At 55.5% G+C, this 27,495-nt stretch overlaps 2 protein-coding genes and 1 long non-coding RNA gene across 12 annotated transcripts in view; 1 reads left to right on the top strand and 2 right to left on the bottom strand.

The window, feature by feature from the left end:
* Positions 1–36: 36 nt before the first annotated feature.
* Positions 37–19,897, bottom strand: TNS2 (tensin 2). Of its 9 annotated transcripts, none has more exons than XM_054527976.2 (29): positions 19,730–19,897; positions 12,461–12,569; positions 11,933–11,970; positions 10,977–11,015; positions 10,615–10,653; positions 10,414–10,463; positions 9,988–10,159; positions 9,163–9,213; positions 8,709–8,831; positions 8,554–8,618; positions 7,313–7,396; positions 6,730–6,842; positions 6,576–6,636; positions 6,307–6,382; positions 5,964–6,093; positions 5,794–5,859; positions 5,583–5,717; positions 4,172–5,383; positions 3,875–4,025; positions 3,166–3,755; positions 2,961–3,050; positions 2,490–2,615; positions 2,183–2,275; positions 1,975–2,052; positions 1,731–1,808; positions 1,171–1,339; positions 1,011–1,079; positions 817–846; positions 37–665 (listed from the first exon to the last, which is right to left on the bottom strand). In XM_054527976.2, the coding sequence occupies exons 1-29, from the start codon at positions 19,802–19,804 to the stop codon at positions 527–529; spliced, it is 4,251 nt and encodes a 1,416-aa protein (XP_054383951.1). In that variant the 5' UTR covers positions 19,805–19,897; the 3' UTR covers positions 37–526. The 9 variants fall into 9 exon arrangements, 8 of the variants coding, with proteins under 8 accessions (XP_054383951.1, XP_063568223.1, XP_054383949.1 ...); XM_063712153.1 differs by lacking the exon at positions 19,730–19,897 and adding an exon at positions 17,015–17,186; XM_054527974.2 differs by lacking the exon at positions 19,730–19,897 and adding an exon at positions 15,163–16,831.
* LOC103892048 (uncharacterized) lies at positions 9,989–19,853 on the top strand. The gene is made up of 4 exons (XR_002917021.3): positions 9,989–10,108; positions 10,852–11,030; positions 18,332–18,432; positions 18,740–19,853. It is a non-coding gene; the product is annotated as an uncharacterized LOC103892048 (long non-coding RNA).
* A 2,295-nt stretch (positions 19,898–22,192) lies between the features above and the next one.
* EIF4B (eukaryotic translation initiation factor 4B) overlaps positions 22,193–27,495 on the bottom strand; it is a 38,926-nt gene continuing 33,623 nt past the window's right edge. For both annotated transcript variants that reach the window (XM_024256789.3, XM_024256788.3), the window contains exons 11-15: positions 26,743–26,956; positions 25,938–25,993; positions 25,006–25,111; positions 24,641–24,713; positions 22,193–24,258 (exon numbers count right to left, since the gene is read on the bottom strand). In XM_024256789.3, the coding sequence (XP_024112557.1) occupies positions 24,178–24,258; positions 24,641–24,713; positions 25,006–25,111; positions 25,938–25,993; positions 26,743–26,956 (530 nt within the window). In that variant the 3' untranslated portion in view covers positions 22,193–24,177. The remainder of the gene's footprint in view (positions 24,259–24,640; positions 24,714–25,005; positions 25,112–25,937; positions 25,994–26,742; positions 26,957–27,495) is intronic.

Genomic DNA, 27,495 nt, shown 5'->3' with positions numbered 1-27,495 from the left:
ACCTTCCTGTGAATAAGTGTTGACTCCAATTTCGGCTAAAGTTTATAGAAATTCTTTATTATTAGACAAAAATAGACTCTCTTTTTTCCCCTATTCATGTGATCCTACTCTGAATCTCTGCTCAGAGGAGGCAGTGACTTGCTCCCCACCCCTCTCCCATCCCTGCCGTGCTGGGACCTGCAGCTGGGTGGAACTGGCAGGGGCTGATCCCCTGGAGGGCTGATGTTCTCCTGCAGGTGGGGCTGCCTGATCTCCTTCGGGGCTTCACTGCTGATGCCTCCTCACCCCTCACACACCCATCTCTGCCATCTGCTCACATGCAAGGTCATCTTGTGGGCCTGTCCACTTAACTTAGCAGGCTGGGGGCGGGGAAGGAGAGCAGTGTCCCAGGCCTGATGCCCACTCCTCATTCCTAAGGGAGGGTGCTTTCTCCTGGGTCTCCTGGGTCCAGGCCAGGGGATGTGAGGGCTGTGTGGTGCTGGGAGGGGTGCAGTGTTGATGTGGGCTCTGAGCTTGTGGCCTTCCTTCATTTTCTCTGGCCCAGTAGAACTTTGGTGATGAAGGTGACAATGGCGCCAGCAGGCTGATCTGGGTCAAGCTCTGCAAAGAGGTGACACACATTCTCCCAGGGGCTTCCCGGCTTCTTGGCCACGAAACCAAAGATCCTAGGAGGATAAAGGTTGGGGAAGGGGCTTAACATTCCTTCCACAAGGGAATGTAGCTGGCTTTGGTGAGACGAATCAAATGCCAGCGTTGAGAGGACGGCGGCGCCCTGGTCCCTTGGAAGGAAGAGGCTGAATTCATGGGGAGGCTTACTTGGAGGTGGTCCCGTCTGGGTTGGTCCATCTGCAGAAGGAGAAGAAGTGTGAAGATGCACACCCCAGGGGACAGCTGCTGACGGGGGGCCGGGGCCAGGGCTGGGGCCGGGGCTGGGGCTGGGGCTGGGGCTGGGAGCTGGGACCTGGTGGGACCATGGGGATTTGGGGCAAAGGGTTTGGAAGGAGAGTCACCTCCGGTCTTGAGGGTCTGTGCTGGAGAAGGTGATGCTGTTCACTGGATAATGGCGGCGAAAGAATAGCCTGCAAGGAGGAGGGTGAGGAAGGTCACACTCAGAAACAGGGGCCCCCAGGGGCCTTAAGCATGGGGTCCTACAGGGCTGAGTACACATACTTCCTTTGGTTGTCCGTCAGTGTAATGCCCTGGGCTGACACCTTGAAGTGGACAACAGCTGGTGTCGGGCGGGGGCTACAGCTCAGAGCTGCAGAGCTGGCCCGGGCCACAGCCTGGGGGCCCGTCAGTGACTCTGTCTCCACTGAGGTCAGGTAGAGCACGCTGCAGGCTACAGGGGCAGGGAGTGGGTCAGGGAGGGAGTGCCCATCCCCTAGCCACCCCCACCAGCTCTTGCACATTCCCCAGCTACTGCTGTCACATGCTTTACAATCACATAGGTGACTTGTTAAAAAGGCAGATTCCACGACTCTACTGGATCTACAGTCAGAAGCGAGGCAGAGAAGCCTCCCTGCTACCACCCCATGATCCTGTTGTTCATGAGACTTTGAGAACCTAGGCTGAGGACCCAATTCCTCATCCCCAACAGTATGGGGCTCCCCTGCCCTCACGGGTTGGCCAGGGCTCGCCCACCTCAAGACCTTTCAGTGCCCCATGCCCTGTATCCACAATGCCCCCTTGGTGCCCAGAGAGAGGGAGGGGAGTGGAGGGGAAGTCTTTACCAGCACCCTGACGCAGGAGGTCTGCCGCTGTGCTCATGTTGGTGGGCACTGGAGCCTCTGGGGTCTCTTCCAGAGGATCTGAGGGCAATGAGAACCGACAGAGAAGCTCAGAAGGCAGAGCGTTCCCCAAGCTGGAGCACTCCCTCTGCTTCCCCAAGGGAAGGCGGGGAGCCAAGACCTCTGGATCCTGCTTTGGCTGCAGGGGGTGAGGAGAGGCGGGGAGGACAGATGACCAGACACTCACCTTTGCTGGGAATGCGCAGGCAGCAGGGCAGGGAGATGGGGGAGATGGAGTGCTGGGAGACCAAGGCGGACAGGCTGCCTGTGGGAGAGAAGGTAGGAAAGTCCTGAGGTGCCCAGGGTGCCCCACCTTTCCCTTCCATCCTCCTGAGATCCCCTGGCGTCTCCCTAAACCGACCCAACGTAGCCTTCCCCAGGCTCCTGCTTCTCACCAAAGTAGGGCTCACTGGGGCAGCCCTTGATCTTCACCCCTTTGGGCCCAGTCTCGATGAGGAAATGGCGGACCAGCTGTTCCACGGGGTCCCCTGAGAGGAGGAGAGGGGAAGATTGTGGCTTTAGCATTCCAGGTTCCAGCTTCTTCCCTAATGGGATTCTTTCCTGAGCAGCTGAGGTCTTTTCCTACCTCTCCCCTCCACAGCAGCATGGCCAGCACAGCACCCCCACCCGCCCTGTTACCTTGCCTCTGGCACCCCCCCCCCAACTTTGTCCCCACCCCACTCAGGTTTGGGTGTTCTGTACCTTTCCAGGGCTGGGCACTGGGTGGCGGTGTGGCCACCTTGAGGGCCAGCCCATAAGCTCCTTGGAATGAATGACTGTCCCTGATCAGGAAGGCCCCAGGATCCTTGTCCTTCAGCAGGGCAATGGCTGCAGGGTAAGGGGTAGCGGGCAGCGGGGAAGAGTTTTCACAGGGGTGGACTGAGCTCCATGCAGCCCCCCTCCTCTGCTGCCAAGCTCCATGGTCTCTGCCCTGACAGCTGTGGTGGTGGTGAGAGTCTGAGGCCAGAGCTCTAGAGTTCACAGGGGTTTTGACCATGTTGGATCTCACCGCCTTGGCCCAAAGCCCAGTATCACCTGCTGGTAAACACTCAGCCAAGAGTAAACACAGCTCAGACAGGAGGAGCCAAGAGCTTCAACAGGATGGGACTTAGAGCCAAGATAGACACCCTAGAGAGTGGGATGGAGTGGGGTGGGGGCAGGCTGGCTTCTCACCTTGGTCACGGGACAGGTGTGGCTTGTACCAGAACTTGGATGTATCCTGGACAAACTTGACATTGCTTTGGCTCTCTTGTGTAGGAGGCTCTAGGACAGGGAGGGAGTAGGTTCAGACCCCAGGGTACCCGGGTCCCCATCCATGCTACATCCCAGGAGAAAGGGTTCTCTCAAGGTGGCCCCAACCCCCTCAAGGCCTTTATACCTGGGGGTTGGGGGACGTTATCCAAGAGCAGAGGTGCGAAGGTGACATGGTGACTGATGCCTCTGGCTGGCGATGATGCCTGCTCTGGGCCCCAGGGTCCTGGCTGTTGCCCCGGCCCAGGCAGGTGGCGTTTCTCAGGAAGTGGGGGCTGGCTAAGGCCATTGGTGTCATAGGAGGCAGCCAGGGGGAAAGCAGGTGTAGGTGAGCTCTGAGGCGGCTCTGGGCTGGTCACAAGCCAGGGCATCTGGGAAGGCACAGGAGTGAGGGGAGACCCATCTGGGCTGTCTGGGGGGCCTCGAGGGCCTTGCCAGGGGGCGTGGCGGAGGCCAGGAAGTGTGGTGGGCACAGGGCTCCGAGGACTGGCGCCATCTGAGCGGCCCCCTGGACTCCTTTCCTGAGGCCAGTCACTGGGCGAGCTGGGAGGGAAGGTCGGAGAGACTGGGCTAGGGGCCGGAGGCTCAGGCCCACTTCCCGACGGCAGCTCAGGGGCCTTTCCGGTGCCTGCCTGGGAAACAGGGGGCAAGCCCTCGCCAGGACTCAGTCTCTGAGTGGGCGCTGAGGTGGGGGACCTGGTGTCCTGTCGCCGGGTGCTGTAGGGTGGAAGGGCAGATGGTCAGCAGAGCCCCCATTGTGGCTGCTCCCACCCCACCCGCCTCCATCAACTGCTTGGACAAGAAAGCACTCGAGCATCCCCGGCCCTTCTGCATACCTTTCCTTGCCCTGGACTGGGCTGCTGGTGTGCAGGGGCATGGAGGAACCAGACAACTCTGATGAAGCACTGCATGGGGCATCTCGGGGAGACCGAGGCAGTGTGCTGTGCCCACTGGGGCCCTCCCTCCAGGACACCGGCTCCAGTGACTCTGCAGTGAAGGGGAGAGGTGGGCTGTGAGCAGGATGGGGCTCTTCTGTCTGGCTTAGCTGTTTCTCACCCTGTTCCCCCTTGACTTCCCCACCATCTTCCAGAACCTCCTCTGCCCTGGGCACTCCGCACTCTGGTGCCCCTCACCTGCAGATGCCAAAGGTCCTGCTGAGGCCAGGTGCCCAGGCAATGGGTACCTGTCCCCTCCCTCCTCCGTAGGGATCTCGTAGCTCAGCTTCCTAGATTGTGGATAGGGCGGGCTGCCCGGGGAAATGGAGCCAGCCCGTGGGGAGTGGGCACCAGGGCTGGGATACCCTCTGCCCTCTCCTGGAGAGCCACAGCTATGAGGCACGCGGCCATATGCTGGGCAGTAACTGGGAACTGCTCCTCCATAGCTGTATGTCACCAGGGCAGGGTACCCTGGATGCCCATACCTGCCTTCGGGGCACATGGTGTAGGAGCAGCCCTCGTGCCCTTCCTCGCCTGCCTTGGGTGGCTTCAGGCAGCTGTAGTCAGGCATCGGGGCATGGTGATGCCCACAGGCAGGCAAGAGCAGAGGCAGCGGGTGCCCAGGCCGCACTGGGTGCAGGAGAGGCTTGCCAGCCTCATTTGCCCACCCTTCTCCAGCCTCCCTCTCCAGCCGCAGTCCATACAAGGCTGCTGTAGGCAGCGCCAGCTTCTCCTCGCAGGCTGGGCATGGGTATAGGGCAGGCAGCCCAGGGTCCTCCAGGATGACCACCTCCCGGTAGCCTGGGGCGCGGTAGCCAAAGTCCCCAGTGGCTGGTTTCCCCATCTCGGGTGGGTAGGGGTATGGCCCCTCTGACAGCGATCGGCAGAGGCGCCTCTTCTCCATCGAGGCCTCGGCGTAGCCCTGGGGGGATCCCTCATAGCCCCCGTAGGCCAGTCGCCTCCTCTCCAGGGTTCCCTCTGGCCGGTAGTAGCCCCCATTGGGGACCCCGCAGGCCTCCCGGTAGCCCTGGCGGCAGGAGCAGTGGCGGCTGAGGCCAGGCCTGTGGCCTGGATACACTCCGAGGTGGGGGCCTCCGCCCACAGGGGGCTGCTCTTCGTCATCTAGAATGGCCGTCTCGCGCCCAGCTCCCCGGCCCCCACTGGCCACTCCGCAGCCTCCTAGGAGGCGATCCAGCTCCTGCTGTTCAGCAGCTGTAGGGGGCGGCCGGCCAGGGGACTCAGCAGCCGGCTCTGTGGTCAGCGTGGAGGAATGGCCCGAGTCGCTGCTGACAGAGAGCATGGGGGGTGGTGGAGGCTCTGGAGAGGGCGCCGGGGGGGTCTGCCGGGGAGGCCGCTGCACCTGGGCATAAGGACTGCCATCCAGGGGACCCCGGGTGTGGGTCAAGGAGCCTGAGTGGGGAAGAGGATCAAGGAGGGAGGGCAAGCAGGGAATAGGGAGGGAGAGAGAAAATTCATGAGAGGGGATGGCACGGGAGACAGCTGTCGGCTGGGGGTGTCTCTCAGGAGTGGGCTCTGCCTGGGGAGGAGGGAGTGTGCTTCTCCCTGGCACCACCCCCCCAGGGTTCCGCCACAACCCTGTACATCCCACCTTGCAGGCTGCCCTGCGCACAATCCACACTGTCCTCGTGGTGCTGGTTGAAGTTCTCATAGGAGTCCCAGCGCACGGCTGGCTCGGTGGTGTTGTAGTCGACAGAGACCGAGGGGTCATTCCGTGGAGTGCTGCCTGTGGAAGGCCACTCGGGTGTTGGGGAGCAGGGGAGAGGCGGCCCTCAGTCCCCAGCCCATGTCCCTGCTCTTACCTTTGATCTTCTCGGGGCTGGAGGAGAAGACAAACTCCACGGAGGCTTGGAAGGGGAATCTCTCATCTATGGGGAGTGGACAGTGAAGAACCAGGCCCCTGGCCCATACCACACTCTCCTGCCTGCCTGCCACCTGGGCTCCAGCCCCAGGCCACTTGTCTCAGACTCACCAGTCCAGGCCTCGTCCAGCTGGTCCTTGGGGAAAGTGAGCTGTGGTCCGTGGATGGTGCAGGTGTGGAACTGGACTCGGAACACGAGGGTCCGGTCTGTGCCCCGGCCACCCTTGTGATAACATGTTACCTGGGGGAAAGGCAGGAGGCTGGGGATCAGGCCTCATGTCCTCTTCTGTGCTTCCACCCTGGGGACTGCCTGGTCACAGCTTCTGCCCTGCCTCGATCTCAAGGTGATCTCCCTACTCGCCCTCCAATCTGTCTCAAATTGGTGACTGTGCCGCTACACCACCAACCCCTGCCCCATCTCCAGGATTCTTCTTGTTGACAGGACCCCCCTCACCATGACATCGCCTTTGAGGAGGAGGGCCGGCTCCAGGCTGATGCAAAGCTGCTGGGGACCAGGGCCTGCAATGTGACTGTGGGGAGAGAGGAGAAGGCAGAGATGAACCAGAAGCTCCTGCGTGCAGAGGCGGCTATGCAGTCATAGGGAGCCAGAAGACCAGAGTCTGAGCCCTGCCCAGGTGTCTAGGGAGGCTGGAGAAGCAGGAATGCAGGAGCAAGAGGGACCCTGGTCATGAAGTGTCAGGGGCCTGGGAATAGAGCACTCACTAGACTCCAGACGTGTAGACAAGCTGCATGGACTGGTAGATTTTAAGGAAGGGCTGGAAGCCTGGAGGGGCAGAGGAGAAGGCACAGGAGGGGTGCTGAGTGGAGAGGGCCTGAAGGTGGCTCTCACTAGGGAGCACATCTCAGGCAGACTCACCTGTGCCAGGTTCAAAGGCTGGCAGCGTGGGGATGAGCACATAGTGCAGGAAGAGAGGGCTGCTGTTCATTCTGATGGAGCCGGATAGCAGCCCACTGAAGTAACTGATGTATCTGGTGGAGGGCGTGTCAAGGAGAACATAAGCCTTTTCCTCTGGAGGTCACCTTGTATCATTTCAACCATGCACCCTTAGAAGGCTGGCCCATCTGCTCAGCACTTCCTTCCCATCTTCCGGGTCACCAGAAAGTTCTTCCTTGCATCTAACCTCAATCCCTCCTGCTCCCCTCTGCCTCAAAGCTCTTTCCCCAGAGCTCTGCTTCACTTTATAGTGGCAGGCCCTGACTGTCCTTCAGGTTCTCTTTATGACGGATCTCCTTGTCTATTTATTCCCAGGTCTACTGCCTTCCACCCTACTAGCATGAAAGCTCCATGAGAGCAGGGGCTTTGTCCACTTTGAATTCTCAGCACCTGGCACAGTGCTTGGCACACTCAGTGAAGGTGTGCTGCATGAATAAGAGAGTCTTGGCCTTGGTAGCCATGAAGGGAGCTGCTCCTCTGGCCCATCCCCACCCAGGCTGCTCACCGACGCTGGGAGGGCTGCAGTTCTGTGGCCACCTTGTCCTCGCAGAATTTCCGCATGGTAAGAGTGGCCAGTGCCTGGTCCGCCCTGGGGACAGCAAGGCCAGTGTTGGGGATTAGGGATTAGTCTTCATCCTGGCCTCCCATCCCTAAGCCCCAGGGGATGGAGGAGAAATATGATCCTCTAAGTCTAGAGGAAGCCCAGAGTGGTGGTAATGAGAATGAGAAGCACCACGTACAGTCACTTTACTAGTTGTTGGGCCTCAGGCAATTGTTCCCTGAACTTTAGTTTTTTCATCTGTAAAGTGGGGCAACAAAGCCATCTTATGGGTTGAATTATATCCCCCCAAAAGACATGTACCTCAGAATGTGACCTTATTTGGAAATGGGGCCGTTGCAGACATAATTAGTTAAGATGAGGTCATACTGAAGGAGGGTGGACCCTGAATCCAATATGATTGGTGTCCTTATAAGAAGAGAGGAAGAGACACAGACAGAGATGCACAGGGAGAACACCAAGTGATGACAGAGGCAGCGATTACAGTGATGTGTCTGCAAACCAAGGAATGCCAAGGCTTGCCGGCCACCACTGGAAGCTAGAAAGAGACAAGGGAGGATTCTATCCTGAGTCTCAGACGGAGGAAGGGCCTGCTGACAGCTTGGTTTGGGGCTTCTGGCCTCCAGAACTGTGAGAGAGTACATTTCCACCGTTTTTTGTTTTGTTTTTGTTTTTTTTGAGATGGAGTCTGACTCTGTCACCCAGGCTGGAGTGCAGTGGCACCATGTGGGCTCACTGCAACCTCCATCTCCTGGTCAAGCAATTCTCCTGCCTCAGCCTCCTGAGTAGCTGGGATTACAGGCACCCACCACCACGCCCAGCTAATTTTTATGTTTTTATATTTTTACAGACGGGGTTTCACCTGGCCAGGCTAGTCTCAAACTCCTGACCTCAGGTGACCCGCCCACCTCAGCCTCCCAAAGTGCTGGGATTACAGGCGTGAGCCACTGCACCGGGCCCATTTCCACTGTTTTACAGCACCCTGTTTGTGGCTGCCCCAGGAAGCTCTACAGACCATCTGCTGCAGACTGTGTTACAGTACTAGTGATAAAAGGGAGATGGAAATGCTAAGCTGACAGCAAAGGACTCTCAACGAAGAGGTGGGCTCCAGGGGAAATGGGTTCCTAAGGGGCCAGCTGGAGAAAGGGCCACTGGGGAAGCGGCTACTCAGGCGCTGGGAGCCTCACCCTGCAGAGATCTTGCTGTAATGCATGTAGGCAGAAACGATGACCCCGAGCTTGCCCTTGTTTCCCTGACAGACAGAGAGACAGGGGTGAGGGTCTGGGGGCTCCAGGCTGACCTGGAACCTCCAGGCACCAGGGAACCCGAGGTCCCGTCCCACCTTGCAGTATAGTACGACCACGTGCTGTGGGTCAGCACTGAGCCACGTCTCCATGGCTTTGCAGATGGAGCACAGCTTGTCCAGGGGTGGAGCATGCAGATCAGGCCAGCCAAAGTCTTGAACCTGGGGAGAATGCAGGGGTGCAACTGGGGCTGGGGGCCACCAACAGAGAGAGACAGGCAGGGTGGAAAAGGGACAGGGCATAGGGGTCCGGGGGCAAGGTTGGGGGTCTGCTGGTTGTCCATGATAGCCTCAGCACTTTCGTTATCCATACAATGGGCTGATACCTGCTGCATCACGTTTTGGGGTGTCTCCAGTAATATATCATGGGAGAGTGGGAAAGTGCTTAAAAGTGAAGTAGATGCCAATTGCTACTATTAATAACGAGGAAGCTGGGGGCTTCTGGGGTAGGGGTGGCTTGGTTTAATGGTTGGGCAGGCCATTTCCTTCATACCTTGGGGTTTAAGCGGGTCAGGTCATGCCTTTTCTCTGAAAGGTTGAAGAGCTGAAATAAAGGGGGAGGGCTTTAGACAGAAATGATCTCCGGCAATGAGGCACGAGGTGGAGATGGATCCTAAGTAAGAATCTTCCTTTAAAATAAGGTGCAGGCCGGTCGCAGTGGCTCACGCCTATAACCCCAGCACTTTGGGAGACCGAGGTGGGCGGATCACCTGAGGTCAGGAGTTCGAGACCAGCCTGGCCAACATGGTGAAACCTCATCTCTACTAAAAATACAAAAATTTGCCGGGTGCGGTTCGCTTGAGCCCTGGAGTCCGAGACCAGCCTGGCCAACATGGCGAAACCCCGTCTCTACAAAAAAAAAAAAAAAAAAAAAAAAAAAAAAATTAGCTGGGCGTGAGTGACGCACGCCTGTAATCCTAGCTACTGAGGCTGAGGTGGGAGAATCGCTTGAGCCCGGGAGGAGGAGGTTGCAGTGAGGTGAGATCGTTCCACTGCACTCCAGCCTGGGCAACAAAGTGAGACCCCGTCTCAAAAAAAAGGTAAATAAATAAAGAAAATAAGAAGGTAGCTAAGGCCCGGCCTAGCCAGTCACAGCCAAGTCGCCAGCGTTCCAGGATTCTCCGCTCCGCTCCGCTCCAGGCCCCGCCCCCGCCCCGCCCCGCCCCCGCCCCGCCCCGCCCCCGCCCCGCCCCGCCCCCACCACTCTGGTCCCGCCCCCTGGCGGCCTCGCCTTCGCTGGTGACGTCAGTCATTAGCCCCGCCCATCTGGACCCCACATCCCTCTCATTGGTGGACTCCTGATGGCCCCGCCCCTCACCAGGTACTTGTCCCGGTGCTTGGATTGCAGCACGTGGGCCAGCTCGCGCAGGTGGCCCCTGTGCCGCTGTTCATCGGGCCGCGCGGGGAAGGCGGCGGCCAAGATGCGCTCCGTCACGTAGGTGAGGTCTAAGTCCCAGCGCCGCTCCATGAGCGGGTCCAGGCTGAAGCTCCTGGGGAGGGGGAGCCTACGCATGAACCAGGGGCGGGGCACCCGGAGGTGGCTAGTGTGATGGGAAGGCTGTCTGTTGGGCAGCAGGTGAAGCCTGCTGGGTTCTGAGGGTGGGTGGATCGGTCCGGAGGGAGAATACCGCTTTGAGGGTCGGGGGCTGTCCCGGGGAGCTTTGTTGCGGGGCAGCGCCCTGGGCTGAGGTGTGGGGCCGGCGGAAAGGGGGTCACGTGGGACCACCCCAGCACCCTCACTTACCTGGGCAGAGTGCTGCGCTGCTTTGAGTGGTTCAGAGATTTGGTGGATCCCTGGTGGTTAACAGACAGTGTCTAGACATCTCTTTGGGTACCCCCTACTCTAGACTGCCCACTCCAGAGCCATGCACTTTTGTCTTCAGGAAATCTAGATCTTTACTCCCAAAGCTACCTGCTTCCCCCTCCTCCTCCAGCATCACCTTACCAGGTGCTCTATGCGCCTGACTGGGGCCGTGTTTCGCCGCTAGAGGGAGATGGGGGAGGAAAAGGGAGTGGTTAGTTACAGCAGGGGCAAGGACCAGTGTGGGCCTGGGGACAGGGGAAGGGAATGTCAGTGTCCTTTTGAAGGCTGTACTGGACAAGGGGAGAGGAGTCCTACCCCCAGCAGGCCCAAGGGCACAAGATCAGCAGAGGACTCAGACAGTTTTTTCTTTCCTCGTAGGATGAGCAATACCCACAGCACTCCGTTCAAGGTCATCTCCTGGGGGCCCTCTCTGGAGCCACCAGACCTCTGGACATCATGGCCAGGTTCCTTGCCCTCCCCACCCCATCCCAGAGTGCACTCACCAACTCCGCGGGAGGCAAGGCCTGACAGGCTGAAGTCACCTGGAAGGGGACGGAGTAAGGAACTGAGCTCCTGGTGAAGGGCTCTCGTGGGCTTGAGGATGGGGCAGCCCCTCAGCTTCAGGAGGAAGGTGGAGGGGCCTTCAGCGGATGGGCACTGGCTCCAGCTGAGGTTGCGCTATTTAAGGGCACCTCCCCTCTGGCCTCTTGGTCCCCCACCCCCCAGGCCCCCCACTTGTTGCTCTTGGCGCTCAGCCCCCAGCCCACACAGACCCCCATTCATCCAGCTGCAGGGCAGGAGTTATATATAGAGCCACGCAGGCAGGCCATGGCCAGGGACGGACACTGGCTTCTTTCACCGGGAGACCCCGCCCCTGGGCACACAGCTCCCCCAAGCCAGCTCCAGGGCCCTGGGACCCTCCTCTCCCTGCCCTGAAGGAAGAGGACCAGGGGACCTCCTCAGAGATTGGGCTGTCTCAGGTCCCCAGTGGACAGTGGGTGCTATCTACAGCTTATACCTGGAAAGGCCCAGTTTTTCCAGGGCCCAGGACAAGACCCACCCAGGCATTTTTAGGACCCTTCCCCAGAGGGAAGGCACAACCCATCTGGCTGCCCAGTCTCTGAAATCCTGCTCCCCCACTCCCCACCCACCCCACCCTTCCTCCTCCTCATTCTCCTCCTCTTCCCCACCCCCATCCTCTCGCCAGCTGCAGCCTGGGCACAGCACCAAGACAAACGCTGTCTTGCTGTCCACCCGCCTGTGCTGGCCAGCCCTCCAGAAGGCGGAGTAGGGTGGTTCTTAAAGGGCCCAGTACAGCACCCCTCCCACCCAGGAGGGGTTCCCCAGTGGTGAGAGGGGTGGAGGTAGAGGGTTGATGCCAGTGTGGTTGCAGAAGCCTGTTTGGGAGGAGGAAGGGACTCCAGACCCTCTCCCCCATCAGGTAGAATCAGATACCCACCTTTGCTTCACATTTTCTGTGCGTCGCCACCTTGCAGACTAGGGAAGGTAGGGGGAGGAGAGGGGTTAGCAGGGGCCTGTGGGACAGTGGAAGGAATGGCCTTCCCTCATCTCCCAGACCCTGGAACCAGACCCTGGGACTTCCAGGATCCCACCTGGACTGGGCTGGCTGGGGCAGAGGAGCAGGGCTAGGTTTTGAGGGAAGAGTGTGGCAGTGGGGTACTACTGCCCAGGCCAGGGGTAACATTCCAGGGTGGGTGGAGGTGAGGAGGAAGAGAGGGAAGGAAGACTACCGTCACAAGTCAGGATGGGAAGGTGGTGGAGAGTACTGGCTCTCCTGGGTTGTGGGGGGTGTCTGTCATGGGGAGCCAGGCCATCTGAAGGGGGAGGCAGCTGCTTCTTAGCTGCCATTGTGCCTAATCCAGGAGCAGCATATTACATTTGAGATTGTGTGAGCTGGCCTGCTGGAGTTGTGCAACACAGTGGTACTGGGTGGAGGGTCTCAGAGTCACAGGACAGAGCGCCTCACCTCTGCACGAAACGCCTGTCCCATCGATGGTCACCTTACATACTGCACAGACTGGAGGTTTCTTCCGGAAAACCTTCTCCCGGAAGCTATGAGGCTCAGCTTTCCTAGGCTGAGGGTGGAGGGACAAACAGAGGTGTGAGTTCCCAGTGGGCCCATCATCTCCGGGACTGGGCAGGAGCCTTGCCTTAGCACTGCACTGGTTTCCTCCGTCCAGATCAAGCCCTCAAACTTGTAGGACGCACTTGGCCACAGCTGCTTCAGGGTGGTCATGGGGCCTGTCCTCAACTGTGCATGGAATCTGACCCCTTGCGTCACCTTTGCTGGGTCAGCTCCTCCCCAGGGGATCACTTGGGCCCCTCACGTGGCCCTGGTGTGTGATGCCCTTGTGGAAAGCCCCCATGCTCAGGCTTTCCCCCTGGTGTGGTAGGGGTACTCCCTGACTCTTCCCATCTTGTCCTCCCCGCATGGAGACCTGTGTGCAGAGTGAGCAGGGAGGTTCCAGACATACGTGTTGTATGTCAGTCCTGCAGCACCAGACTGAGCCGGCAGGAGTGGCCTTAGCCAGTCCTGCTTCCTTTAGCTCCTGCTGTCCCCACGCTCCAGGCAGCTGACATGCCCTCCTCCCCCACGGTCAGAACAACATGTTTACTCATTGTGCATTGAGGCAGCAGACAGCAATTGTGTAAGGGGGGTGGTCATGCTGGAGGGAAACAGATAGAGGCCTGTCACTGGGGAGAGAAGTTTAGCTGGCTTTGGATGCTGTGAGTTCTCCCCCGACCCCATGCCCCCTGGCACTTGGGATTCACGCATTGAATGAGGAAGGAGTGGACCAGATTCCCTGTTCAGCCCCTCCTGACCCAGAGATGCAGTGAGGCAGGAGCCTTGGATGCCCACTTACAGCCCAGGCCTATCTCAGTCCCTTCCCCTCCCACTGTGGGTTCACTCCTCCCATCCTCTGTCTGGGGACAGCTTGTCTCCTTGCCACCTCTCTGTTTTACCCATATTCCCCCTCCTCTGGAGTTCAGACTCCTGCTGTCCTCCTCCCGGGGACCCATCACAGTAGTATCTCAGGTTGTCCTGAGCTGCTGCTTTTGGGGCAAGGCTGGGAAGCTGGGAAAGAGAGTGATGGGGATGTGGGCAGCACCTCTGGTTTCTTGACTGTCCCTGCAACCCTTCTGGGCTGGACCAACTTTGTGGGACCCACTAGGACACTTGGGGGCATGTTGGCATTAGCGGCAGATATGGATGTTGTCAGTGGAAAGCAAACCTCCAGTTCCAAAGCACTCCTGACTCCCTCTCCTCTCTCTTTTCCCACCCTGCCACCCCATTTCCCTCAAACTTCCCCGGGCCAGGGAAGGGGCCTGATGATCTCTGAGCCTGCTGAGGATACCTGGATAGTGCGTGGCAAAGTCCTGCAGTGAGGCACCTGGGGCTTAGGCTGGGGGGCCAGGACCTCCTGGGGTTGGCCCAGGCTAGAGCAGGGAAGGTGAGAGGAGCCAAAACAGACAGCGGGACCTACTCTAACCCAAACAGCCCCTCACACTACAGCCCTGGCCACTCCGGAGGGGATGCTGGGCCAGGGGAGAAGGCTGAGGAAGCTGAAATTGGGAAGAGGGCCTGGCCTGATTCCTGGTCCCCTCCCCCACTGCCCGCACCTCCACCCCTGCCCCTCTTTGGCCCAGCTGGTGGGCCGTCCTACCCTGCTTGTGGCCCGGCTGCCGTCCCTCCTCCCCAGGGCTCTGAGCAGCCTCTCCACGGGGCTGCTGGACTTCATGGTGTTCGGCTGGCTGGGGTGCCGGCCCCAGGGCCTGAACAATGCTGGGGCCTGGCCCGGGGCTTCCTGGAAGCGGCCTGGCGGAGGCAGCCGCTTCCCCTGGGCGGAGGGTAGGCTGGCTGGCTGGTGTGAGGAGAAGCCCGGCCCTGGAAGTGGAGGGAAGTGCAGGCGGGAAGGGGGCAGGTCGCTGCTCCAGGAAGTGGAGGGGGGAGGATGTGGGGGAGGCCAGGAGATCAGATTCCCAGGATCTACCCTGCTGGGAGTGTCAGCCTGTGATCTTTTGCTCCCCCTACTCCCCCAACTCTGGAGTTGTCCCACACCCGGGACACCACACTCTCCAGGGATCTGCAGGGATCCATGGTCTTGAGATCCTGCCCCCGGTGGGGCCGGGTGAAAATTCTGGTCTCAGGGCAGGGCAAAAGGGCAAGTGGGGAACAGTGTGTCCCAGCCAGGCTCCAGCCTGAACTCTCAAGCTCTCGAGGGACTTCCGCTGGGGAGGGAGTGGAGCTGGGAACTTCTACCAGCAGGCAGGCCCAGGATCCCGAGTGTGTCCTGAGAGTCAGGTAAAAATGGGACTGGGGGCCCCCTTCCTGTCTCAGTTTCACTTGTTATGAAGTAGGAAAAGGAAAGCATGCACCACCCACCTTTACCCTCAATACACCTTGCAAGGCCAAGTTCCAGCCACAAGACTGCTTTGCTCAGGTTTAGGGAGTAATCCATTCTCCTGCCACAGCCTAAGGCATCTGAGGCCCTTCTCCTGAAAGCCCCCAGGTTTCTGCTCCTGACACAGTGCCCCCCACTCACCCATTCCCTGGCTTTGTTTCAGACATGATCTCACAGATCCCTAGCCCTCTTTCCAGCCCTGCAACTTGGGCTCTCTACCCAAGGGCTGCACCCTCCCCCCGCCACAACCCCGAAGCCTGAGTACCTTCATGGCTCTCCTGGGTCTGCTCTCCTTCCTCAGCAGCTGTCCCAGGGCCTGAGGACTGGACAGGAGGTCCCCCCTCCCAGCACATACTCCACCCCCATCCATGGGCCTACCGCCTCCCTCCTGGGAACATGGCCAACTTCCCGTCCTGGGAGTCAAGGGAGGGCGGTGGATGGGGCCTTGGAAAAGGGGGAGTAGTCTTCCTAAAAGCTAAGGGGTTAATGGCCTGGGAGTCTTCAGCCCCAAGCTGTGGACAGCAGCCCCTGGGATGGGCTATAGCTGTCACCTGAAAGAATGTGCAAATGTGCCCCTCTCATTTGCATGGTATGTATTGAATGTCCCAGTACTCAGGCAACTCCCCCAGCCCTGGCTTCTCCCACGGAGTCCCTTCTACTTGCCTCCTGCTCCTTCATACCCATCAGGATGGATTCTCTGGGGTGAGGCCTGCTGTGGATGCCCACTTGAGACCGTTGCAAGGACCTGACTGGACTGGGCCTAGCCTGAGACCTCTCCCTTGAAGCTGTGTTCCCAGGATATCCCTTGAAGTGTGTCCCCAGGATATCCTGGCCAGAAGGTGGCATCTGTGTGGCAGGCCTGGGCCCCCTGCCTGTAACTGGAGAGGAGCACGGGCTCTGTGACCCACCCCCATCCTGCCAGCCTGGCTGTGTCCCAGCACATTCCAGGCCCCTGGCCAGTGTGGGCAACCGGGCCTGGCCTTGTCCAGCCCCCAGCCCTGCTTGGGGGAGATGGGGCAGTGTGACAAGGTGGGCGGTGGGTGTGGCTTTTTTCTGTCCAGTCCCAACTTCTGCCCCTATGGCACATGGCCCTGACCGGGACTCCTCTACCTGCTTCACTCTCCTGCTGCCTCCATAGGGGCTGAAAGTCCCCTCACCTGGAACAGGTCCCCAGACATCCTCTCACTTTCACTGGTCTCACACTCCCCACCCAGACCCAGCAAGGAGGTGCCCAAGCAGTGAGCGCGGTGAGGGGTGGGGTGGTCAGGATCCACTGTGGCTGTGAGTCCCTCCCATCCTGTGGCACTCTCACCTCGGAAGGGAAGCAGGGATGGGATCCCTATGAGCCAGTCCCGAGGGGAAAAGTAGCTCACTTGAGGAGGGCTGGGAAGGCATCACTAGACCCTCGTGGACCCTCACCCTCCTCCCGCCTGTAACATTCCAGAGCCTGTCAACCTCTTCCCCCAGCGGGGCCCCCTCTTTCTCCGAAGTCTTGGGTTTGTTTGGAGAAACCCCTCCACCCACACCCCCCTTCCTGGAAATAGCTGTGGTTGGAAGGGAGGCTGGGAGCCCGGCCGCCGCGGAGGAGGGGTAAGGTCCAGGGAAGGAGCGAGGGAGGGCGGCGGCTCTGGGGGTGTTCCCAGAAGGGTCTGGAGGATGAGGGCAGAGACGGAAGGGGGCCGCAGAGCGGGGCTGGCGAGTCGAATCAGCCTCATCTGTACCCGCTTACGGCCTCAGTGTCCCACATGTGAAGCAGGAAAGGAAAACGTTCGCCCGCACCCTGCCAGGCCGGGGCCCGAGCGCCGCTGCCAGCTGCTGCCGGGTCCCGGGCCTGCGTCTGTGGCACGGCGTGCGGCCCCGTGCGCCCCGGGTGCTGGAAGGCGTGGCGGCCTGATCGAGTAGGGCTGCAGCCGCGCCCCGCCCCCTAGTCACTGTCCCGGCCTCCCGCTGCTCCCAGCTCTCCGCGGCCAGCCAGAGCCCCCGGCCCCAGCCCCGAGCCGCGCCCCGCGCCCTCTCGACCTCCGGCGGCCCCGCGCCCCCTGGCGCCCGCCCCTGGCACTGCCCGCGCGGCCGTGACGCAGAGGCCGCCGCCCGCCCAGCGCGGCGCGGCCACTCACCTGCGGGGGGCGCCCGGCGGGGCGGGGGCGCGGCGGGGCGGGGCAGCAGCAGGGGGAGCCGCCGGGCCAGCCCATCCCTCCCGTGCCCGCGCCTAGCGGACGCGGAGGAGGAGGCGGCGGCGGCAGTGGCGGGAGCGGGCGGCCGCTCTCGGCTGGGCTCCCTCCCGCCCCCGCCGCGCCCCGCGCCCGCGCCCGCGCCCGCGCCCGTGGCAGCCCGCTCCTCCTCCTCCCTCCCGGCTCCAATCCCCACGTTCCGCCAGCTCCCCACCCCTCGGCCTCCTCTCCTCCCCACCTTCTCCCGCGAACCCACACTCACAAAGAGCCGAGGGGAGAGAGGGTGCGCAGACGGCCAGCGCGGCCGTGCCAGGGACATACTGGAGACAGGAAGTGGCTGAGAGGGGGAGAGAGAGTTAGAGAGAGACGGCCACGGAGGACACGGGGACGGGAAAGTCTGAGAGACGGGGAGAGCCTGACCCGGCGGGACACAGGCAAAAAGAAACACGCGAGCCAGGCAGACGCAGCAGAAACGGTGGGCGTAGGTCCAGAAGGGACTAGGAACAAGGGGACAGGGAACTGCCGCGCAGCTTCAGCCTCTCACCCTCCCCACAGGAGTGTGCCTGGGCTTGGGCCTGACCTCAGAGGACCACCCGTGGCCTAGCCTGGTGGTGCTAGCGTCCCCTACCCAGGCGGGCGCCTGAATCAGGTGAAGACACCTGGTGTTATTTTTGGCCCAAGTCGCTGGACACCCTTCCCTGGTCCTCTGCCCCACCGGAGACTTCTCCTGGGCTAGTATTCTCAAAGGATTCACAGCTGAGGACCTCTCCGTCAGGCTCAAGCCCCCATCTCCACCCGCAAGCAGCTCCAGCCATCCCACCACTGCCCTGCTTTATTCATTGAGACGGAGTCTGTCTCTGTCGCCCAGGCTGGAGTGCAGTGGCGCCATCTCGGCTCACTGCAACCTCTGCCTCCCAGGCTCAAGCGATCCTCCCACCTCAGCCTCCCGAGTAGCTGGGACTACAGATGGGCCCCACCAAGCCCAGCTAATTTTTTGTAGAGATGGGTTTTCGCCATGTTGCCCAGGCTGGTCTCCAATTCTTGAGCTTAAGCGATTTCCCCTCCTTGGCCTCCCAAAGTGCTGGGATTACAGACGTGAGCCACCGTGCCCGGCCCATTGCCCTGTTTTAAAGAGCTGGACCGTCATTCCCAGTCCGCAGGAGACCTCTGAGAAGGTCTTCCTTACATTTAACTTGAGTCCAGCCTTTCCAAATGGAGGTGGAAGTTCTTTCTAGGGTCTGACCTCATTCCCTTCTTTTGCAGTGCCTGGTACTGGATAGGAACTTCATGGAATGGAGCTAATGGGCCGTAGGGCAGGTTTGAGTCTTGCCACCCTGGAGCGGAAGGTGGAGAGTAGGGATAAGGTAGGGGACATCTTCCTAGAAGTTCTGAACCTGTTGCCATTCCTACATTCCCCTAACGTCCTTTAGCAGTGAGCACTTCCTGAAACTTTCTCCCTCCTTCACCCTCCCTGCTGGATTTTCCATGATGAAAAGGGGCGGGGGGAAGGGAGGTTGGAATTCTGAGAACCCAGTGCCCAGGGCTCAATGCCCAGTGCTTGCCCAAAGCAGCCAGTACTACTGGCTCTAAGGTCTTCTTTCCCTCCCTGTCTCTTCTCAGCTGGGTCCCTTGTCTTTGGCAAAGGCTGAGAAGTCTGGTTCTCATTTCCAGGGGGTGGAGCACCTGATTCCAATCTTGCCGCAGGGAAGAAGAGTCTGTGAAGAAGTGCGTGATGACTGTGTGTCCTCCCAACCCAGAAATTGGCATTTGGGAGGGGTGGATATGGTTGGGACTGGGGAGCCTTGATCTTACTGCTCTTGGTTGAGTTGGTGTCCAATAGACAGTTTTAGAGGTTAGAGCAGTGGGAGTCACTGGGGACTGGGGACGGGAGAGGTGGGGGTGGGGGAGGCCAGGCAGGAATGAGTAGGGAGGCACTGGGAGGAGGGGAGAGGCAAGAGTTAGGGGAATACCGAGGAGAGTGGCAGGGATTGGAGGCTCCTGGAGAAAGGGCAAGGCTGAAGGTTGTCCCATGTATTTTGGCCAGATTTGATTATGTAATCGAGATACACGAGATAATTAAGTGTGTTCATGTCTCTGGAGCCTTCAACCAGCTCTTTTAACATCTTGCTCTTCCCAGCATTCCTTAGGGTCTTTGGCTGGGCTCTGGAATGGATGCCGTGGGAGTACCTTTACCTAAGCTCTAAAGTTACCAATAGAGAGACTGGGACTCAAAGAGGAACTTGATTGGACCCCAGAGAGGTGAGGGGTAAGGGTTAGAACCTCACACATGCTGGTTTTGCTGCTGCCTGGCAGGCCCATGGGAAGAACTTTAGAGGTTCCAAGGAATTGGAAAAGGGTCACAAGATGGGTGGCCAAACTCCCAGCTCAGGCTTGATTCCTACTCTCAATGTGGGGATAGTGGGGAAGGGGGCTGCAGGAGGGAAGCTGATGAGAAAAGCTGAGAATGAGAAGTTATACAGGAGGTAGCTTGGTGGGAGTGAAACAAAAATGAGTGGTTCATGGGCCAGCCAGGCATCCTGATTTCCAGCTCACAGCAGCAGGAGCTTCAGAGAGGAAGGGGAGGAGGAGAAAGCCCAGTTGATGTTAGTAAAGGTCAATTTCAGGAGCACCTCTGACCTCCCTCCACACAGGTTTTCTTACCTTGACTATGCAGAGGGTGGTCCATCTTGGCACTGAAGGTGGAACCCCCTCTTCCATGGTCTGGGGTGACCCCATGCCTGTAACTGAATGTGCTCAGATCCTTGGGGTGCGGGGACTGTAGGGGGAGGATTTGAAGGTGTGGGACTGTCCTGGCTGGAGACCACTGGGTCAAGAGAACTCCAGTAGAGGGTTTGGGTGCTGGGAACCAGGAAGAGTGGGGGAAGGGGCAGAGCCAACTCCAGAGGCGGATCTCCTGGCTGAGGACAGAGGGTGTATTGTCCAAGCAGGAGGTTGCTGCAGCTGGGCAGGGAGCAGCTCAGCTCGCCTCTTCCAAATTTCTTTTGGGGGAGGGTAAGGGAAGGCAAGCCCCCCTTTACTTGTGGCCCTGGGGGCTACAATGGTTGCTGAGAAACAAGGCTTATTTGACAAATAATGCTTCCCAGGAGCAGATGTGTAGCTCTCTCACTTCCTGAGAAACCAGATGCTGTGAGCTCGCTTAGCACTTGAGGCGACGCCCTCAGCACAAACTGGGACCCTAGTGCCTTGGGATCCAGAGTATAGTACTTGATTCTATTGAGAAGAAACGAGGCTAATGTGGACTGGGAGACACACGGGACCTAACCAGCCTCAAGTTAGCCCTTTTGAAGTAGGATGCTGCACCTGCACTTTCCCCCTACTTGTCCAGTAGTTCAAGATTTACAAGATGTTGGCAATGAGGGCTGACCAGTCCTGGGTCCATTCCTGCAGCTGGGGGGCTTCTGGGTGGACCCACACTTTTTTTTTGACAGGGTCTTGCTCTGTTGCCCAGGCTGGAGTGTAGTGGTGTGATCACAGCTCACTGCAGCCTTGACCTCCTGGGTTCAAGTGATCTTTCCTCCCAAGTAGCTGCGACTATGGGCATACACCACCATACCTGGATAATTTTTCTATTTTTTTTGTAGAGACAGGGTGTTGTCATGTTGCCCTGACTGGTCTCAAACTCCTAGGCTCAAGCGATTCTCCTGCCTCATCCTCCCAAAGTGCTGGGATTACAGGTGTGAGCAACCATGCACGGCTAACACACCTTTTTTTTTTTTTTTTTTGAGACAGAGTCTTGCTCTGTCACCCAGGCTGGAAGTGCAGTGGTGCGATCCCGGTCCACTGCAACCTCCACTTCCGGGGTTCAAGCGATTCTTCTGCCTCAGCCTCCTGAGTAGCTGGGACTACAGGTGTGCACCACCACACCTGGCTAATTTTTGTATTTTTAGTAGAGACGGGGTTTCACCATATTGGCCAGGCTGGTCTAGAACTCCTGACCACATGATCTGCCTGCCTTGGCCTCCTGACATGCTGGGATTACAGCTGTGAGCCATGGCACCTGGCCACACACATCTTTTTAAATTTAAATGAGGATGTGGCCATATTAGAGCCCAGGTTTTCTCTGACTTTTGGAGTACCTTTTGGGACATAGGGCCTTCCTCTCTACCCTTTCTGTACACAGCCATCATGAACCTTTCAACAAGCCTTTCCTATTTTTATGTTCCTTCTTTCCATCATTTACCTAGACCTCATTATTGCACAGCTTAGAGTGGCTTGAAACAAAGGCTTGGAGAATGTGAGTGAAACTGATTCCTGTGGTGGAGAGGCAGTGAAAAAGCATTACCTTGTAGATTCCCAGGCAGCCTGGACAATAGGGGGACCTAAACCCACATTGAAAAGCCTTCACAGCTGAGTCTCATAGCCCTCAACTTTACCAGTTTTGGAGAACAGAGATAAATGCACTGGCCAGAAACTAGAAGAGCAGCTGCTCCAGCTGGCTGGGAAATGTCATTTGTATTAACTGACTCATCTTGGCTCTTAAATCCCCAAAATTGTTGACTGAGGCTTCCCGGGCTCCTTTCTATGCTCCACCTCCTTGTGACATTAGGGATTCTCTGCCACCGTCCTAACCCCTTTCCTGCCTTGCAACAATGACCAGTCTGTCCCTAGCTGTTTGGAAAATTCCCACTGAGTCTGTGAGCCTCTGTTCTGGTAACCTCGACCAGCCTGCCACCAGTATCATCTCTGGTCCACCAGTGCGGTGTGACTCAAGGGAGCAGCATCTCTCCAAATTGCTGAAGTGAGGGAGGGAGATTATGAGGGAACTGCCCCAAGGACACAAGGATTCATTCTTAGAGTTCCCACAAGTTGATTAAAATAAACAGTACAGGAAATAGACTGCAGGCATTCAGGTGATTAAAAAATTTAACACCAGGGGAAAAAAAAAGAAGCCAGAGGGGAGCTGGGATACAAACTCTATCATTGGGCCTCAATAACACTGGAACAGATTCCCTTGTAACCCCACCCTCTGATCTTGGACAATATGGTATCCAATACTGAATGAAAACTTCAGAGATGGTAGGGGAAGGAGGAGCGGGTGGTCAATGACTCCAGTAAAAACCACTGGGAGTGCAGAGTATATGTCAAAGAATTTCAGCATTACAATGAACTTTAAAGATCAGATTTATTTGGAGAAAACAAAAAACCCACAACCCAAAGGATGGGATTTTACATCAAGACATCTCCCAGGTAATAAGTCTACAGATTACAAATCATTTTCATAGAAGATATTTTTGTACAAATTTTACATGTATTCAGGAGCGGGACATTAATCAATCCCTGTTTCTATTTTAATAGGGGAGACAAGGTAGGGGAGAGGGAAAAACAGTTTTGGATATAACTGTTTGGAAGGAGAGTAGACATGAAGAGGGCAAACCCTAGCTTTTCATTATCTACAATCAATAGTTTTTTTTTCTTTAAAAAAAAAAAAAATCTTCAACACTCTTTAAAAGCCCACTTCTTAGCTACTGGCCAATCCACACCAATTATTTAAATTCACTTAGTACACACCTTTGTCCACTGGGTAAATTATATTCATTATGCCCACTGCTGCAGCACGCATAAACCAACACCCCTGCATGGCTGAACAGGGCCTAATCTAGGACTGATGGGAGAAGGGCTTGCAAACCAAGATCAAGGTGTCGTTTCTCTGCTAATACTGTCTACCAAGCTGATCCCTACAAAAATGCATATAAAAGCAGGCAAGTTTAGCTACTGTGTTGCAAGAGAAACCAGAACCTTGTTAAATAGTTCTCTCCATTACCATTTATTCTCTCAAGGGAAGCTTAAAAAAAAAACAAAAAACGACACATTGGTCTGGCCACCTCATGAATCCAACAAGCATTGGTGTGGCATTTCAGTGGAGAAAGAAACTTGGGGGAAAAACCCCATCAAGGTTGTAAGAAAGGCTCCCAATTTAACTGTCCCTGTCCCTATTTATCCGCCATCCAAGACCATCCATTATTCTAGAGCACTCTGATCTATAAAAGGGGTCAAAGCAGGAGCAGGCAAGGAGTGAGAACCAAAAGACATCAAGAAACCGATTTGCTTAAGAAAAGCAGCGATTCTTCCTTTCACAGCTCTCCATGGCTGAGAGAAAATGCCCAAGACATCATGTATGTGACTTAGATACTGCTTTTTGGGAGGTTAAGAGTAGCATGAAGAACTTAAGATGACGATAAGAGTCTAAATTTTTAGTTTCAAGGTTTCAATAGAATGTGGATATATTCAAACTTTCAAAAAGGACTGTTCAGAAAGGATAAAACTAGGACACAGAAAACACTGGGAATTACCACGACCCCCAAGTGCTTCCGGCTCCAGGAAATAACCATTCATGTGTTTGCTGGAGGTCACACAATTTTCCCCTATTACCTGGTGCAAAATGACTCATCACTTCCCAAAAGCTTCTTTTCAAACCACGATTTTCCCATTTATTTTGGTCCAATGCAGTCCCATTCTTTATGGCCTATAGTCTCACTCCCAACTACTCCCCTAGGGGGTAAAAAAAAAAAAAAAAAAAAAAAAAAAGGAATTCCCTCTAGGCTGGCCCCCAAAACTCAGAATTAAATAAGAGGAGGGGCTGGCAGCCTCCTGGAGACTAAAACAACTTGAGGCTAAATCTACCTTTCCAAGAGTGGAAAATTTATTCAGATAATGTTTGAGAATTCATATATGCCACAATAGGATAAAAACTAAAAGGTAGAAATCTCACACTTTTCCTTCTACCTCCCTCCCCTACTGCCCAACCAGGTTCCAGGCGTTATATCACTGTCATTACCATTTCTGCTAAATGGAGACCCCTAGGCACTAATCACACTGGCAACTGCATGGTGACATAACGCACCACAACTTTTCCTCTAAAAAGCTGTAAGTCCCTCTCTCTGGCTACATTGGCGATTCTCCAGTTACTTCAATACTTTAAAGGCTGCAGCAGCATGCAAAATAATTTCATTTTTTGTTTTAAAAAAAAGGTAAGAAAGGTCTTCAGGAGATGGTGAGTTTTATTTTGTCTTGTCTGGATAGAGGTTTTGATTTGCTCTCGAATGTTCCAGGGTGGAGAGAAACTAGGAGAAAGCACAGGATGTAGAGGTCTATTCGGCATAATCTTCTCCCTCATTTTCATCTTCACCATCAACAGAGAGAGCAGCATACTTGCTTGCAGAACTGAACTTCTGTAATACAACAAGAGTGACAGGATAATGAAGGCCCTGAATTATCACATCAAAACCCAAGACACAGGATACTGATCCTTTGGCAATGGGGGATGACAGTCAGATGACACCCACTTGCTTGCTCATCAGCATTGTCCACTGGAGAGGAGCTAGGGAAGAGGGTCAGAGGCACATGTGATCTTACTGTAGTCTCATACCACCTCTACACCTTGCAGAAGGGAGGAGAACAAAGGAAGGCAGAAACCAGGAAAAAGCTAAACTTCTTTCGCTATTTGAGACAAAGACCAATGTCTTATTTCCAAACACTTTGTATTCCAAATGGAAAGAAGTCCAACGGCAAAAAGTATTCTAAGAAAAATTGGGAGCAGCCTTCAACACTTACGGAAGCTGGATTTTCCTCAGGTTTCTTTGGCTCAGGTGCAGATCTGGAGTCTTGATCCTTTTTGCCATCTTTCCTGCAAAGACGTAAGCATAAAACCATGTCTTTAGGAAAGGACTCGCCTAATACAAACATGTGCATGCACGCAGTTTCAAGGCACTGAACAGGCACCTCTCTAGTCAACAGTCCTTGTTGTCTGGATGATGTATTACTTCTAGATTTTCAGAATCTTAACTGTCTACACTGGCTGACTTTAGTTTGCTCACAATGACAGATCTGGCAGCGCTTTGAGAACCAAGAACTTAATTTCTTAATTACACAAACATGTGGATCAGAGGAAAGATGATAATGAGAAAGAACAAGCATACCTATCTGACTCCTTCCAGTGGTCTTTGTTCCCTCCGTCTCCTGGACCACGGCTAGAGTTCCCAGTTTGGCCTTTTGGGACATTCATCCCATCTACTTTATTTTCATCTGCTTGGGCAGTAATGTAAACAAATTAAAGGCAAGTAAAAGTATCAATGTCCCTCTCCTAAGATTTCCCTTAAGCTGAAGAAAACTGTGCCCACATGTACTAAGGGAAACTAACCCCACCCCAACCGACTTCCTTCCTGAAGCCCTTCTTTTTCCACACCCTCTACAGCACACAAAAATACAAAAAACAAAATCCACTAAAAAGTTCCATGTAGGGATGTGCCATCATGAAAAGCAAGCTGGAAATAAAGACTATGACGCTCTGTAGTGACCTTGGTTAATTTCCTTCCGATTTTTTTCTCCTGTCAAAGAAATGTTCTACCAGGAAAGGGCAGGGTTTCATACTTTCTCCAAAGAGGCCACTCCTCCCTCTCCTGGCAAGAAAAGGTAGATAACCCAATAATTCTTTTTTTTTTTTTTTGAGACATAGTCTTGCTCTGTCACCCAGGCTGGAGTGCAGTGGGACCATCTCGGCTTACTGCAACCTCTGTCTCCCGGGTTCAAGCAATTCTCCTGCCTCAGCGTCTCCCGAGTAGCTGGGATTACAGGGATGTGCCACCACACCCGGCTAATTTTTTTTGTATTTTTAGTAGACACGGGGTTTCACCATGTTGGTCAGGCTGGTCTCAAACTCCTGCCCTGTGATCTGCCTGCCTCGGCCTCCCAAAGTGCTGGGATTACAGGTGTGAGCCACCGCGCCTGGCCAACCCAAGAACTCTTAACACGGTATCAGGTGCAAGACACACTGCTCTTCAAAATCTAATTTTGGAGGCCTTTTTATTTAGGCTTCTAGGTGAAAAACCTATTTCCCATACTATGAGCTCACCTTTCCTTGCTGGTCCTTCCTCAGATGGTTGAGCTGGAGCTACTTTTCCCCCACCACTAGAAGGAAAACAGGTTATCACATTCATCAGTTGTTTCAGGGAGAAAACAGCCAAGAAACATAATCATCCTCCAAATGCAGTAGGTAAGCTTTATAGAAAACAAAATCATACTCAATATTATGGAACATTAAAATATGGGAAAGATAACAATGAAAGCAGTAATTTGAACACTTAAAGTGCCATATGCTTTCTAATCATCACATCATGCAGGATTAGTATTGCTATTTTCTTTTCTTTTGGAGTCTTAACTCTGTCACCCAGGCTGGAGTGCAATGGCACATCTCGGCTCACTGCAACCTCCGCCTCCCAGGTTCAAGCAATTCTCCTGCCTCAGCCTCCCGAGTAGCTGGGATTACAAGGTGCCTGCCACCACGCCAGGCTAATAGTGTTGCTATTTTCCTTACAAATGAGAAGACTTAGAGAAATGAAAGGAAGTTACCCCCTACCACACTGCCAATATGTGGCAAAAGGGAAGCCTCTGACTTATAGTATTTGCAGATTTGCGCGGCATTAGTACTCCCATCATAGCTGATTTCAAGCTATCAAAGTGATGTCAACTGGCTATCAAAACTCCAGAAAGTGGAACAACTAGGTCTTATGAACCAGTTCCAGCACACTAAGAGACTAAAGCCAGCATAACTTGTAAGGTGCTATACAACACTGGCATCCCGTAGGAGATCTTCCATCATTACATCACAGTATTTTAGAATCTGCAGTTAACCAACTACTGTTTCCAAACTGACTCACCTTGTAGGGGATTGCTGCTCTGTGTCTGAGCTCTGAGATCGAGCAGGAGGGTTAGAACTTCGCTTCACCCAAGCATTCTCCTTTGGTGGAGGGGCTGGCATTACCTTTAGGGGCTGATCAGGTTTGGGAGGTTTAGAAGTTGGAGAGTGGCAATCTTCCTCCTTATTGAGTGTTTCATTTTCTAGAGACTTTTCACTCTCTCTCCTTCGTGCATCTGTGAAGCCAGAGTGAAAAGATCAAATTATCAGGCTGCAGATGCTCATGCATCTACCAGGATCTCAACAGTGTGGAAAATGGTCCACATCCAAGTTTTGGCTCCCAAAGATGGATTTATTCCTAAACCAGCAGTTTACAAGTATTTCCAGAATAATGTCTTACTGATGCACAGAGAAATAGGAAAGATAATGACCATGTATACAACTTAAGGGACACCCAGCCATGTGACCTTTTTAGGAATGAGTATCCTTTACAGCCTTTCTGCATTCTCAATGTTAAAGTGTCTTGACCTGGAGAATATACATATGTGAAGAGGACCTACGATGAAACCCCAAACTCTAGTAACTACTGCTGAACTTCAACTTAAAACTCAACACACATGGACTATGATGCAATCATATTTATGAAAAACAACCTACTGGCTGGGTGCAGTGGCTCATGCCTGTAATCTTAGGATATTGGGAGGCTGTGGGGGGCAGATCGTTTGAGCCTAAGAGTTTCAGACCAGCCTGGACAACATGGTGAAACCCCAGCTCT

The sequence above is a fragment of the Pongo abelii genome, chromosome 10 (genome assembly GCF_028885655.2).
Source record: "Pongo abelii isolate AG06213 chromosome 10, NHGRI_mPonAbe1-v2.0_pri, whole genome shotgun sequence".
NCBI lineage: Eukaryota > Metazoa > Chordata > Mammalia > Primates > Hominidae > Pongo > Pongo abelii.
Note: the sequence above shows the minus strand (reverse complement) of the source record. Positions and strands in the feature narration are given on the sequence as shown.

Bases quoted from the DNA above. Each gene is read 5' to 3' on its own strand.
- TNS2 (XM_054527974.2), bottom strand. From the start codon at position 15,267: ATGGATGGGGGTGGAGTATGTGCTGGGAGGGGGGACCTCCTGTCCAGT. The intron at 10,160-10,413 runs GTAAGTGAGGGT...CCCCCTCCCCAG, and splicing joins CAGCGCAGCACTCTGCCCAG to GAGCTTCAGCCTGGACCCGC. The intron at 2,276-2,489 runs GTACAGAACACC...TCCTCCTCTCAG, and splicing joins CAGTGCCCAGCCCTGGAAAG to GGGACCCCGTGGAACAGCTG.